This window comes from Onychostruthus taczanowskii, unplaced genomic scaffold (genome assembly GCF_017590055.1).
Source record: "Onychostruthus taczanowskii isolate IOZ18803 unplaced genomic scaffold, ASM1759005v1 scaffold90, whole genome shotgun sequence".
Lineage (NCBI taxonomy): Eukaryota > Metazoa > Chordata > Aves > Passeriformes > Passeridae > Onychostruthus > Onychostruthus taczanowskii.
In genome coordinates, this window is record NW_024506994.1 from 118,022 (window position 1) to 130,250 (window position 12,229).

The 12,229-nt window shown below is 40.1% G+C and overlaps 1 protein-coding gene across 1 annotated transcript in view; it reads left to right on the forward strand.

Annotated features, from left to right (window-relative positions):
- Window positions 1-12,229, forward strand: part of RCAN2 (regulator of calcineurin 2) — an 85,034-nt gene that overhangs the window by 4,978 nt on the left and 67,827 nt on the right. Inside the window, exon 2 of the mRNA XM_041426187.1 lies at window positions 3,432-3,658. Within this exon, the coding sequence (XP_041282121.1) occupies window positions 3,434-3,658 (225 nt within the window). The 5' untranslated portion in view covers window positions 3,432-3,433. The remainder of the gene's footprint in view (window positions 1-3,431; window positions 3,659-12,229) is intronic.

The window sequence follows — 12,229 nt, forward strand, 5'->3', positions numbered from 1 at the left end:
TTATGTAGGGGTTTTTTTGGTAATTGTTTTTTTTTGGGTTTTTTTTTGTTGTTTTTTTTTTTTTTTTTAATATAAAAAGGATCCTAAGGAGATGAAGTTAACTTACTTTGTCAGAAGCTGTGGAAAGGAGCTTTAACATAAATGGGAATGTGATCCAGTGGTTGTATTATCGTAACATAAAAGATTAGTTTTAATTGGGCTGATTTTATATGGAAATTCAGTTAATGGATGATACATGACTTGGAGTTAATTGTTTTAAGGGATTTGAAATGTAAATTCTTTTATTCTAAATTAGTTGAATAGTTGGAAAAAGAATTTTTTTTTTGTCTGAGGACTGCCTGAAGTCTAAGGCTAAGTAATTTCTAAGTAATTTCAAAGAAGCCACAAAACAGTACCAACATGATACCTGAGCCTTAAGGTTTGACAGACATAATAAAGAATATGTAATTATGATTTTTTACATATATATATATATGTAAATTTTTGTATGTGTAACATTATTCATAATACAGAAATATGTAAGATTTCCATCTTATGCCTGTGGATAACTTCTGATGGAAGTCTGCTAACAAATGTTGATTCAAGTATGTTTGTCCCCTCTGATTATTGTTGAGCTCAGGCTCACAGGCAGTTTATTTCTCTTGGGAACATGTATGTATTTTCTTAGTGAGGTTTCTGTTTTAACTGTGGTGCTGTGCTGTGCTTTCTATGGTGCAGTGCATGGCAAAGGAGAATCTGTGAAACAGCAGTTACTCCATACAGGTGTTCTTAACCATCCCATCATAAATTGGGCAGAGGATTTAGGAATCAGGTATAAGTTAACCTGCTAGTGGAGGGAGCACTAATCAGAACTCTGGGTGCATCTTAAGAGTAAAAGGTGCCTGTGCAGGCACAGACACCTACCTGCAAGTCTGGGAGAAAAGCTGGCCAAAAGCCTGTGAGACAGTGACTTTCTTAAAAAGACTTGGCCAATACCCAAGTCCCACTGGGTCTCAATAATTGGCTGGAAAAAAAAGAATCAAGCTTTTCCTATCCAAGAGCTCTAGCAGAGCAAGACTGCTGCCACATGATGCAAATATTTATTTATTTCTCATCCTGGCTGCTGCAGCTTATGTTCCTTTTGTTGTTGGTTAAAAACCTGACATTCATGGTTATAACTTAAAATCCTGCTCTGTTTTGTTGTTTGTCATAGTGGTTTTGCTGAATTCCTAACTTAACAGCTTTCCTATGTAGTACTTCATTATAATATGGCTCTCCCAGGAGAGAAAAATAAACAACTGTTTAATTAGAAAGTCTATATACTTTTCTGACTTCTGTCAATAGATTGAGATTCTTTGCTTCTCTGCACAGTTAGCTTTGTTATGCCGTGGGAAAGGAGGTGTGAAACTTGTTTGCTTTAACATTATAATCCAGATTCCTACAACTTTAGCATGTCCAGTCTAACTCAGATGGTCAGTGTCTTCCCTGGCTGCAAATTGTTTGCCTGTTGTGAATGAAATTCTTCCCACAGCCTGGCACAAGTCTGCTCTGCCATGTAACTTGTGTTTTGTAACACACTGGGCTTGAGCTTCATTTCCATAAACCTAATGACACAGGCTAGACATGATGACAAACATGCTTAGAGATGATTGTTTTTGGAGGAGATGATTTTTTAAAGCTTTTTGCTAGAGAAAATACTGCATTCTGATGTGAAGTTTCTGGCTGCTGTGAGGATTTCTTTGCAGTATTTCCCTGGATGTGTTTACCATGAAATGTGCAGTAACACAAAGCTGAAGTGAGTTGGTTCAAATACCAGAGGCAACGTTGCTGTGAGGGTGAGCTCTCCTACACGAACGTGTACTGCTGAACTTGTGGCCATCTCTTCTGCCATTTGTTCAGGCTTCCTTTTTCCAATGAGAATTTAATTTCTAAACTGAAATTAGTTGGAGGTAGTTGTGCTAGTATTGGGCTGAGCTGCTGAAAGCAAAGCATGTGTTTGATAGCCTGAAAACCCATCCTCAGGTTAGCACAGTACTTTTGAGCATGGCTTCAGCTGGTGTACTTGAGAACTACTGTCATTAGCCATGAGACTCCAGCAATAACAATTACTGATATTTCCATAACCTGATGTTATGGAATGATGTGCGCTGTCATCATCCAAATCTCATTTCAGAGCAGAGGTTATATGAAAGGCACAGCCATGGCAAATTAGCTCCATAACTTAGCTTTACTGAGATTAAGTGTAATAAACCCATATGGTTTAATTTTGGACAGCAGTTCTATATAGTGTGTTTGAGCTAATATTTACAGCTATTTATAGAGAATAGCAAGTATGCAAGAGAGCAAGGGCAGAGCAGAACAGATGAGCACACTGGGTTTATGTAACTCTCTAAATGCTTGTGCTAGGAGGAAAAGGAGCTAATGATTGCATATTGTTATTGAAAGACACAAATAAAAGGGAATAGATTATTATCCAGTAAACTTCTAGTTAACTTACTGGGGCTTTGTAGATGCAATAGGTTGATGTCTGCTAAAGACTGCTAAATACCAGATTTAATACTAATTAACACACTGATCATTAATTGGACCTTGACTTACTCCCCTTGGCTGGCATGAAGCTTTCTCTCATAACAACAGTGGTGATACCATTTAATGTATGGGCTCATTTTGTGTGCCTTAAAATTACCTTTCTGTACTAATGCATTTGGGATAAAGGCTCCAAAATCAGCAGGACTTTCCTAAAAGTGCTGAAAGTCATCTTGAGCTCACTCTTCCCTTAACTTTATTTGCTTCCTAGTGTGATTAAGATACAAAGAAATTGCTAATGGGCTTTGAAGACCAGCCTAAGTTCTGTACTTAAACTGTAGAAAAAATTGGCTGTGTTCTTTAAAGCAGAGATGTATCTTGGTTGTACTGGTTTTTTGATGATGCTGTGTTCATGCTCCTTTCCATAAGGGTCTTTTGTTTTGTTGTTGTGTTTTTTTGGTTTTTTTTTTTTTTTTTTTTTTCCCTTCTTGAAGCCTGGTTTAAATTTCAAAGTTATTTTCAAAGTTCTTCTTATCCTGAGCATTATGTTTCCTGAGCTGCCTGCAGACTCAAAAGCACCAGCAGCCTTCCCAGTAACAAACATGGTTCTCTTAAACTCAAGTACAGCACAGTGTTTTCTCACAGGGCAAGGGGCCCTTAAGTAATGTCTCTTCTGCTTGTGTTCAGAAGCTTGTACTGGTATGTTTAGGCCTTTTCTGTGCTAATAAATGAAGTTAAAGCCCATGTTTGAACCTTGGTGAGACTGGTCTCAGTGCCCTGTGTCAGAGGCCAGCTGTTGCCTTGAAATAGCCTGAAATTTACTTTCTACAAATGGAGCCCCCAGACTTAAGAATCTCTGGGTTACCTTGTGGGTGTGGAATGTTTAAATACATTGTGTAACTGTGTGATGTTCTCTGTGCTGCCAGGGATGAGGGGAGATTCTTACTTCTTTGGAATGCGGGGCCTTGGCCAGTACGGCTGCATCCCGGAGGATGGAGGACAGTTCCTACTCTACTCTATCAATGGAGACAATGGCCTGAAGAGATGTTTTGCAGAGGAAGATTTTCATGAAATAATTGATTTCAACGATCTCCCAAATTCTCTCTTCGCCTGTAATGTTCACCAGTCCGTGTTTGAGGATGAGGACAGTAAGGTACAGTGTCTGTTTCCAGATTTTCCCTGTAAGAGAAACCTATGCTTTATATCTGTTTATTGCTACCAGTGAAACAGTTTGATCAGTTTCATGCAAAGAAACTTGATCACAAATATGACTTCTTTCTAAGATAACGGCAGCATTCTGCTTTGACATTTATTTCAAGAGCTTAAAAGCCTTTTGTCAGCTGAGGTCAACAAAAAATAAAATGTTTTTCTTTTGTTAAGATTTGCAGAATACTGAAATGGAGGTTTGTGTCTTCATGGCAACCTTGGCTGCAGGGATGGTGGGAACAGCAAAGTCAAATATGTGATTGCTGCTCCTGCTTGCTGATCACTGAGATGGGAGGCTGCCTTTCTGTATTTTCTCACAGAATTAGAGAATTCTTAGGTTGGCAAAGACCTTTAGGATTGTGTTCAACCATTAGCCCAGCCATTGCCAAGTCACACTAAACTGTGTCCCCAAGTACCACATGTACACATCTTTTAAACCTCTCCAGGGCTGGTGACTCAACCCCTTCTCTAGGCAGCCTGTTCCAATGCTGACAATCCTTTTGGTGGATAATTTTTTCCTAATATCCTAGCTAAACCTCCCCTGGCATGCCTTGAGACCTTTTCCTTATGTCTTACTGATGCTAATTTGGATACGAGACCAGCACCTGCCTCACTCCAACCTCCTTTCATGTACTTGCAGAGAAGAGAGATAAGGTCTGGCATGTTTAAGTTATCTGTACTACTGTGTTCTCCCTGTCATTCACTTCAGATTTTCTAGATAAAAACACATGAGAATCTTCATGAAAATATCTTGAACTCTGCAATTAATCTAAAACAATGTTGAGAACAACATGGTCTTAAGATAATAACAATAACAAAAAAAACAACTCTTGTAGGAAGCATTCAGTTCCTGTTTCTTAGTCTAGTATTATTTCTGTCTGAGACTTCAAGAATATAAATCTGACGGCTTAGAGCTTTATTGTGTGATGAAATGAGTCTGAGCTAATTGTTATAGGCACATCTCAAGCTGCTTGAGTGTCCTGTTCAGAATTTGCAATTCAGAAACAAGATGACAGTGGTACAGTGGGTTTTGCTTGAAACTGTCTGAGGTACCCAGATATAACTACAAAATCACTGGGACTAGAGCTGGCCAGAATGGACAAAGACTTTTAATGGGGGGATTTCCAGATAAAAGAGGAATAAAACAAGATTTCTAAGGATACAGGCTCCCTGTTAAAGGTACTGAAAGTGATGTCTGGTGAGGCTGTACAAGTGGAATTATTTGGGTTTACTTTTTTTAGGCATTTTTGTCTTCTGTAATAATGTCTTGTGTATGTTTGAGTAATATAGATTAGTGCTGCAATATGAGCTTTAAAATGGGCATTTATATATTACAAATTCTACACTTTAAATTGCAATTTTGAAAAATAGTTCCCTATTCTATTGAACAGGCCTTTTGCTAATAAGCATCTTGCATTTACATTCTGCCATTTTCCAGAATTTTCTCACCATCTGGTAATGAACTTGACTGAAGTTAAAGGGGTCTGAAAGTCCAGTTTTAAAGGGAGGAAACAGAAGCCCACCTGGAAGAAGAGAATCTCTCTTTACCCTGCAGAGATTCTATCCCCACTTGCTCCTGAGCTTTCCCTTTTGAGAGCTGCATTCTGGTATTTAGCTGATGGCTTAGTTAGAAAATGGAATGGGTGATTATGTAAGTATGTGGGATAGCAATCCCCAAAGACTTGCAGGACTTAAGGATGTGTCTTAAGAATAGCAGCTGGGTTGTGGAGGTGGATGTTCTGTGCCACGTGCGGGTCTGTGAACGCCCTGTGTGTGCTGTGGGTTGAAGCTGTGTTTGCAGGTAAGTTACTCCTCTAAGTCTCTATTTAACAAGATGGGATTACCTTCAGATTTCTCATTAAATCCAAGAACTTGGGGAGTTGATGATGGTTTTTGTTATTCCTGTAGAACATGGTCTTGTGTTCCAAGTTGATTAATATCCATAATCCTTTCTATTAATAACTGTTGCTGCAAGATAAGAGCACACATGAATTCCAAATAAAAATATTGTCAAGTTGCTAAGCTAAATTTTAAAATCTCACGTGATCACTATTCATAGATGGTGCTAACAATCATATCTTCAATTGTATCTTGATCCAAAGTATATGTAATGGTACACTAAGCTTCTAAAAAGTATGTACTGCAGTAATGGTTATATCTAAAATTGTTTAATTGTGGTGTTCATTCTGCAAAAAGTAAAGCTTTTTTACTTTTACTTTTGATCTGCACTTTTAGGAGTAAAATGAAGGTGTGATTGGAAGTTACAAGTTAGCTAGTAAAGGAAGCCAGAGAAGGCCCTCATTGTAATGGTTTGATTTGGGGTGGAATGTTCTGAGTGGCTTTAGCATGAAACAGCATTAAAGTAAAGAAGTTACTCTGTCAGTTCTAAAGTTACATTATCTGAGGTGTCCAAGGGGCTGAAATGTCAAGTTCAAACTTCTAACACACTAATATCTAAGCAATACACTCACTAAAGACAGGTTTTAATTTGAAGGCATTTAACTCCTTTGTATCAGATACAGGGTAAATTCCAGATTGTGCTGGAATGGGGACTTGCAGCAGCTACTGGCAGCACGTACACCTGTGCTGGGGATAAGCTGATTTGGTTTGTTCTGAGTCCTGTGTCAGAAATGCCCTTTCACCAGTGCTGTGTGTCTACAATCCCTCTTAGAAGGGATTTGGTCTCCTGTCAAAAGCAATGATGGCACCTGCAGGGAGCCTGAGTTTGGATGTTCATTCTCTGAAGGTGAGGAATTCTGGCAGCTGAAGGCCATGTCCTTTGCAGGGAAAGACACAGGCTTGGGTTTTCTCCTGGCTGGCACCCTGAGGTCTCACTATCCTGAGCCTGAAGAGTTGTGGACTCTGGGATCTGAAGATGAAGTTGCCATCAGGCTTCAAGGAAGCTGCTTGGAACTGACTGCCCAGAAACACTGAAGAAAAGGGGAATATAGATTAATGCTACCTACTACTGATCTTGCTTCAGTAACAGAGCATCTGGTCAAAAAATATTTCCCTACCTTCCAGGTGTGTTCCTTGAAAGAAATGTGTGCTTGGATCAGGAGAATGCCCCAGATAACTGGGTCGATACTATGGGCATTTAAGGATTTGTGCAGGATGTTCTAGCAGCTTCAGAAGGATAGCAGCTTGCTACAGCTGAGGGGAGATGGCTTTGCTTATCTCCACTCCCATCATGGACAGCCTTCCTCCTATGCAAAATGAAATTGTACCTTCTTTACAGTGTGCTCAAAATACAGAGCTTTTTAATTCCTAAAATCCAGCGAAGGTGTGGAGAAGATTGTCCAACAGGATAATCTGTTGCTAAGCTGGGATCACATTCAGTTTTGCTCCTGTCACTGTTCTGTGTTCTGATCATTTGTTTTGGCATAAAGCTGTTAATGGTAGGGGCAGATTAATTTGGTGTTTTGGAGTGTACAGCACTGACTTGTTTGGGTCATGGAAGTCTTACTATAAAGAAGCAAAAAATAAAACTACACCTTTAACCCTGGGTTTTATCATATTGATGGGACTATTTATGCGTGAGCAAGATATGGCAAAATTGAGACTTATTTTTGGCTCGTAGTGTGACTGAATGGGAGGTGCTGCTCCTTTTAGCTTTCCTGATAAAGCAGCTGTGTTGGTGAGCCAAAGGCCATGACTGATAACTCCTGAGGGTGGGCATTAGAGTGTTTCAGCAATTAATTGCTACCCATAGCCCTTAAACTCTGGCTGGTAACTCTTTTGTTGTGCTTTTGTTATGCATGTATCACTGTTTTGTAAAACCAACCTTTCTGTTCTGTGACCCGAACTTCCTTCAGGCTGGGGCTGGTAAACACACTGTCAAAGTGAAGCATCTTTGTCTCTTACGATGGTTTCTTCAGATGCTGTAGTGCCTCAGGAGATGCTTACACAAAGCTAATAATATTCATTATTAGGGTATGTTTTTATGAGGGAAGGATGTGTTTCCTCAAGCGTTTTAGAAGTTGCATGCTCCTTTATTTACCATTCTTTTGACTCAAATTGAAAGGTGCACCCATTAAAGTTGATGGTTTTATTTCAGATAAAGAATGATTCATCAGTTTCTGAGCATTTTAGTTATGGTGAAGCTACCTAGGCAGTGATAGCCAAAGCCCACCAAGTGCTTTTTCTTGCCAATGTAATCTAAGCCAATAGGAGATACTATTGTTTTTTCTGCATGAGAAAATACTGCTCAAATGTTTCCAGTTCTGGAATTTCCAGCATGAGGAAGATGTAGACATACTGGAGGGAGGTCACAGAGATGAAGGGATGGGAGCCTGTGTGCTCTGAAGAAGGGCCAAGGGAGCTGTGCCTGTTGAGCTGGAGAAGGCTCAGGTGGATCTGAGCAGTGTATGTGAACCCCTGAAGACAGGGTGCAAACAGGGCTGATCCAGACTCTTTTCAGTGGTGCCAAGTGCCAGGAGCAGGGACCATGGGCATCAGCTGAAACACAGGAGGTTCCCTCTGAACATCAGGAAACGATTTTTACTGTGGCAGTGATACCACAGGGTGCCCAGGGAGGTGGTGCAGTCTCTCTCTCCATGGAGATACTCTAAAGCTGTCTGGACATGGTCCTGGATAGCTGAGCTCAATCTGGCCCTGCTTGAGCCATGGGTGGGTTGGAAAAGATGATCTCCAGAGGTCCTTTCCAACCTCCTCCAATCTGTGAATCTGTGAACATCTCTTGAAGTTTGTATTAATTCTTCTGATGCAGAGGGCCAGTGTGGGAATGCAAGATGGGGGAATGAAGGTGATTAAAAATGCATTCTCTCAACTGTGAGCTTAATGGAGGTGGGGTGGGGCAGGAAGGAGAAAAGTCAAACTAACAAGCCAATGGAAAAGATAATCCTATTTTAATAGAAAGACTTTACTATGAAAACAATTACTATTTTCATGAGGGATTCTTTCACATTACAACTTTATTTACGTATATTGGATGATTGCCTGCTCTTGCTGCAGAAGCCTCTGTTAGACTTCCTCTGACATTTTTTTTTAAGATGTATTATTGAACTTGGATTCTGAAAAATATTTGAGGTTCCCTCAGGTGGGTGCTGAAATATTTGTCCAAGGATGATGCTTTAAGAGCTCTTTGTAGCCTTACTTGTAAAGTCTTTTTCCCCTTTGTACTTACAAAAACAAAGCCCCTTTTCATACACCTATTTTTATTTTTAAGGTTCAGTGAAATACACTGGACTGCTCACTGGTGTGCTGTGTTGTCTTTAACTTTTATATGTTAATTCTGGAACCGAAACTTTCTGCTGATGCTTTGACTGAAGCAGATAATTGAAATGTGTCTGTTCAGTGCTCCTTTTAAACAAAGTGGAGCCAGTGTGTCTGCTGCCATGTGTGAAATGTTACTTCAGTTCCCTTTTCCTACAGGCTAATTCAAGATGATGCTCTGGGAGGTTCTAAGCAGGATTTGTGTCTGCAGGGGAAGGAAAATCTATTCCTTTTGACTTGAATTTTAAGCATCTAGATTGTGAAGTCAGAATCTCTTTGTTCATATTACGTCACTGAAGCCTCTAGGTGTTGAGTCATCATCATGTTTAGAGGGTGGCACACTTCTTTTTAGTCTAATATTAGTATTCAAGCCTGGACCCGGTGCAAGGTCACCCTAGCTAAGATGAAGTCAGGCTCCAAGGCTGGAAAGGAATGCAGGCTTCACTTTGCCTTCCTGGTACACTTGCTGTTGCTTTGTTTTACTTTCAGTTTTTCTACCTTTTAAGGTTGGTGGTGGTTGATATGATAACATTATCAGAAGCTGCCTCTTGAAGCAGAGTGTGCCTCATGCTGTGGAATCTACCTACTTTTCTTTGCCCTGCTTTATAAATGGGATGAGTGTTACTCCCTGTCATTCTGTGAAAGTGTTTCTTTACTATGCTCTGTCTGTGCATCTAATAAAATGAAAATCCAGAGAGCTTGCAAAGAGTGGCTGCAGGAGCAGTGTCCTTCATGAATCACAGCTGCCCCCTGGGAATCCTATTTTGCACTTTTCCCTGGGTGCTTGTTTGCAGACAGCCAAGCACTGCTTTTTTTATATGCACTTTTGGAAGCACTAAAATAAAGCTTTGGGAGGCTGTTCTTGCTTTAAGAAATATGCACTCAGAAGTTCATTTTCTATTGCATTTTTTTTTTCTGTAACTAATTTAAAATACTTTTCCTATGAACCATCTCTGAGCAATACAGTGTTTTGTCTGAAAACACCTGTGATCTTCCATGCTCTGCATCTGATATTCCATCTCACTGCTGGAGTGGTAGGCCTGATTTTTTTCAGCCTCATTATGCACATTCTCTTTACAACTGAAAGAAGCTGTTGATATTTAGCCTCAAAATGGCCTTAAGCCAAAGGGAGGGTAGGCTGACATTAGATATTAAGAAGAAATTCTTTACTGTGAGAGTGATGAGACCCAGGTTACCAAGAGATGTGAATGCCCCATCCCTGGAAGCGTTCCAGGCCAGCTTGGTTGGAGCTTGGAGCAGCCTGGTATAGTGGAAGGTGTTCCTGCCCATGGCAGGGACTGAAACTAGATCATCTTTTTAGATCACTTCCGATCCAAACTATTCTACAATTCTCTATTTGTCATTCATAAACCTCCCTTTTACACCATGGTAAAAGGGTAACGAGGTGCTGGACCTCGTTATCCAGCTCTGTGTTGGCACATGGAATGGGATGTGGTGTCACAGCTCTTCCTGTAGCTGTTGTTCCTGTGCTTTGCTCACAGCTCAGGTGTGAGTTCTATTGAGGAGCTCTGATAAGAAAAGCAGTAACTTCATGGAGTTGGATGTATTGTAGCATGTGCACTCTCTAAATGTGACTGGCAGTAAGATCCACAAAGCATCTCAGTCTGGAACTCCTTAGGTCTCAAGCAACAGTAACCATAAGGAGCTGAGGTTTTTCTGGAGAAGGGGAAGTAGGGAAGTTCACCTTCACTGACATTTGGGATCTGTTGAGTATTCATTGTGGTTCAGAGGCAGAAAATGAGTTAATTTTGATTGGTGTGTTTTGCATATTCAGAATGTCAATGCATATTTATAAGGAGATGATTTAAGGCTGCTCTTGTAGCTAGCTCTTAACAAGACAACTTGCATTTATGTATGTGTATAGGGTCTGATGGTAATTTCCTCTGAGGTGATCTCCAGAATTTCCAAAGGAGCTGTAAGGAGTTGTCAGTGTAGTTTAGGCATCCCTTCCATCTTCTCTTGGGTTGTTCTGGAGATTATGCTGTTAGCATGCAGGAATTACCCAGCTCTGAATATTCCTCAATTGCATCAATATTCTGCTCTGAAGATGTGGTTTGGTGGTTTTGTGGTGCTGCTGGTGTTGTTTTCTTTTGAAACAAAAAAACTCCTCAACCAACCAAAAAGTTAGTAACAAGTATTTCTGGGCCTGAAAGGCCACAGTCTGTCATGTGGATGCTGTCTAATAATTGTTACAGTACTTGAGGTTATTTTCCCATCCATGCACAGTGTTCTTGGTAGCACAAATGCCCTTGTTTCAATGGGAGAACGTGCCTGGCAAAAGACCAACTGGGTTAAAGGTAGGCCTGTATTCCTTGCAGCTGAAATCTGATGTTGTGCTTCAAAGCATTTAACTATACTAGTTGTTTGTAAATTACAAAAATAACCTGATTAATGTTCTTTGCAGAACACACAAGACAGCAGTTACTGTCTGCTTTTTAAATTTGGAAATGTACTTTTTTCCTTAAGAGCAACTATGGAAAAATTCTTCTAGTGTTGGTTTTCTGTGGCTGTGTTCTACTCTGCAGTCTAGAGGGAATGTGTTATCTCAAACCAGGATGGGTGGGAAATCTTTCCTGGGAAAGGACCATTCAGGGTATTTCCTTTTTTATTTTTTTTCAGGAATATAATTTTCTTACCAGTTCTACTAAAATACAGACTTTTGAATAATGAGACATTTTAACAAAGGTGTTAGTAAATCCATGCCAAGGTTTATGAGGGCCTTCTGTTATGACATGTGTAAACAGGCTCTGGGAGCCACAGGGAATTGCAAGGTCTTGTGTGCAAGTCAGTAAAAAATCATCCTCTTAATTACTCCTTTCTGCAGCACAACAGCCACTGTAGGATTAACTTGTGGGTAGGTCTGATTTAGATATCCCTAAACACTGTACAAATTTAGGTTAAGATTCCACTTGGCAGTTGTCTGTCTCCTGTAATAGGTTGAACTAAATTCCTGGACTCAAATGCCTTTTGATCTTTGAGGAAGTTGGATCTGGCCTGGAACACTGAGGCTGGTGTGGCTTTCCTCTGAACTCCACCAGGGTTAGCTGGAACAGGGGTTCAGCCAGGGACTTCTGCTGACTGAGTTTTGGTGTTGATAGAGTTTTCCTTCTGATTATCTTTCTTGAAAATACTAGAGTTTGACTGCATGAGCACAGAATATTGAGCCTTTCTTCTCCAGGATTATGGCTGGATATATTTTTTTCTAGGATGATAAGATTTATTGTAACTGGTGATACTTGCTATTCTTGAGCAGTGTTACTCC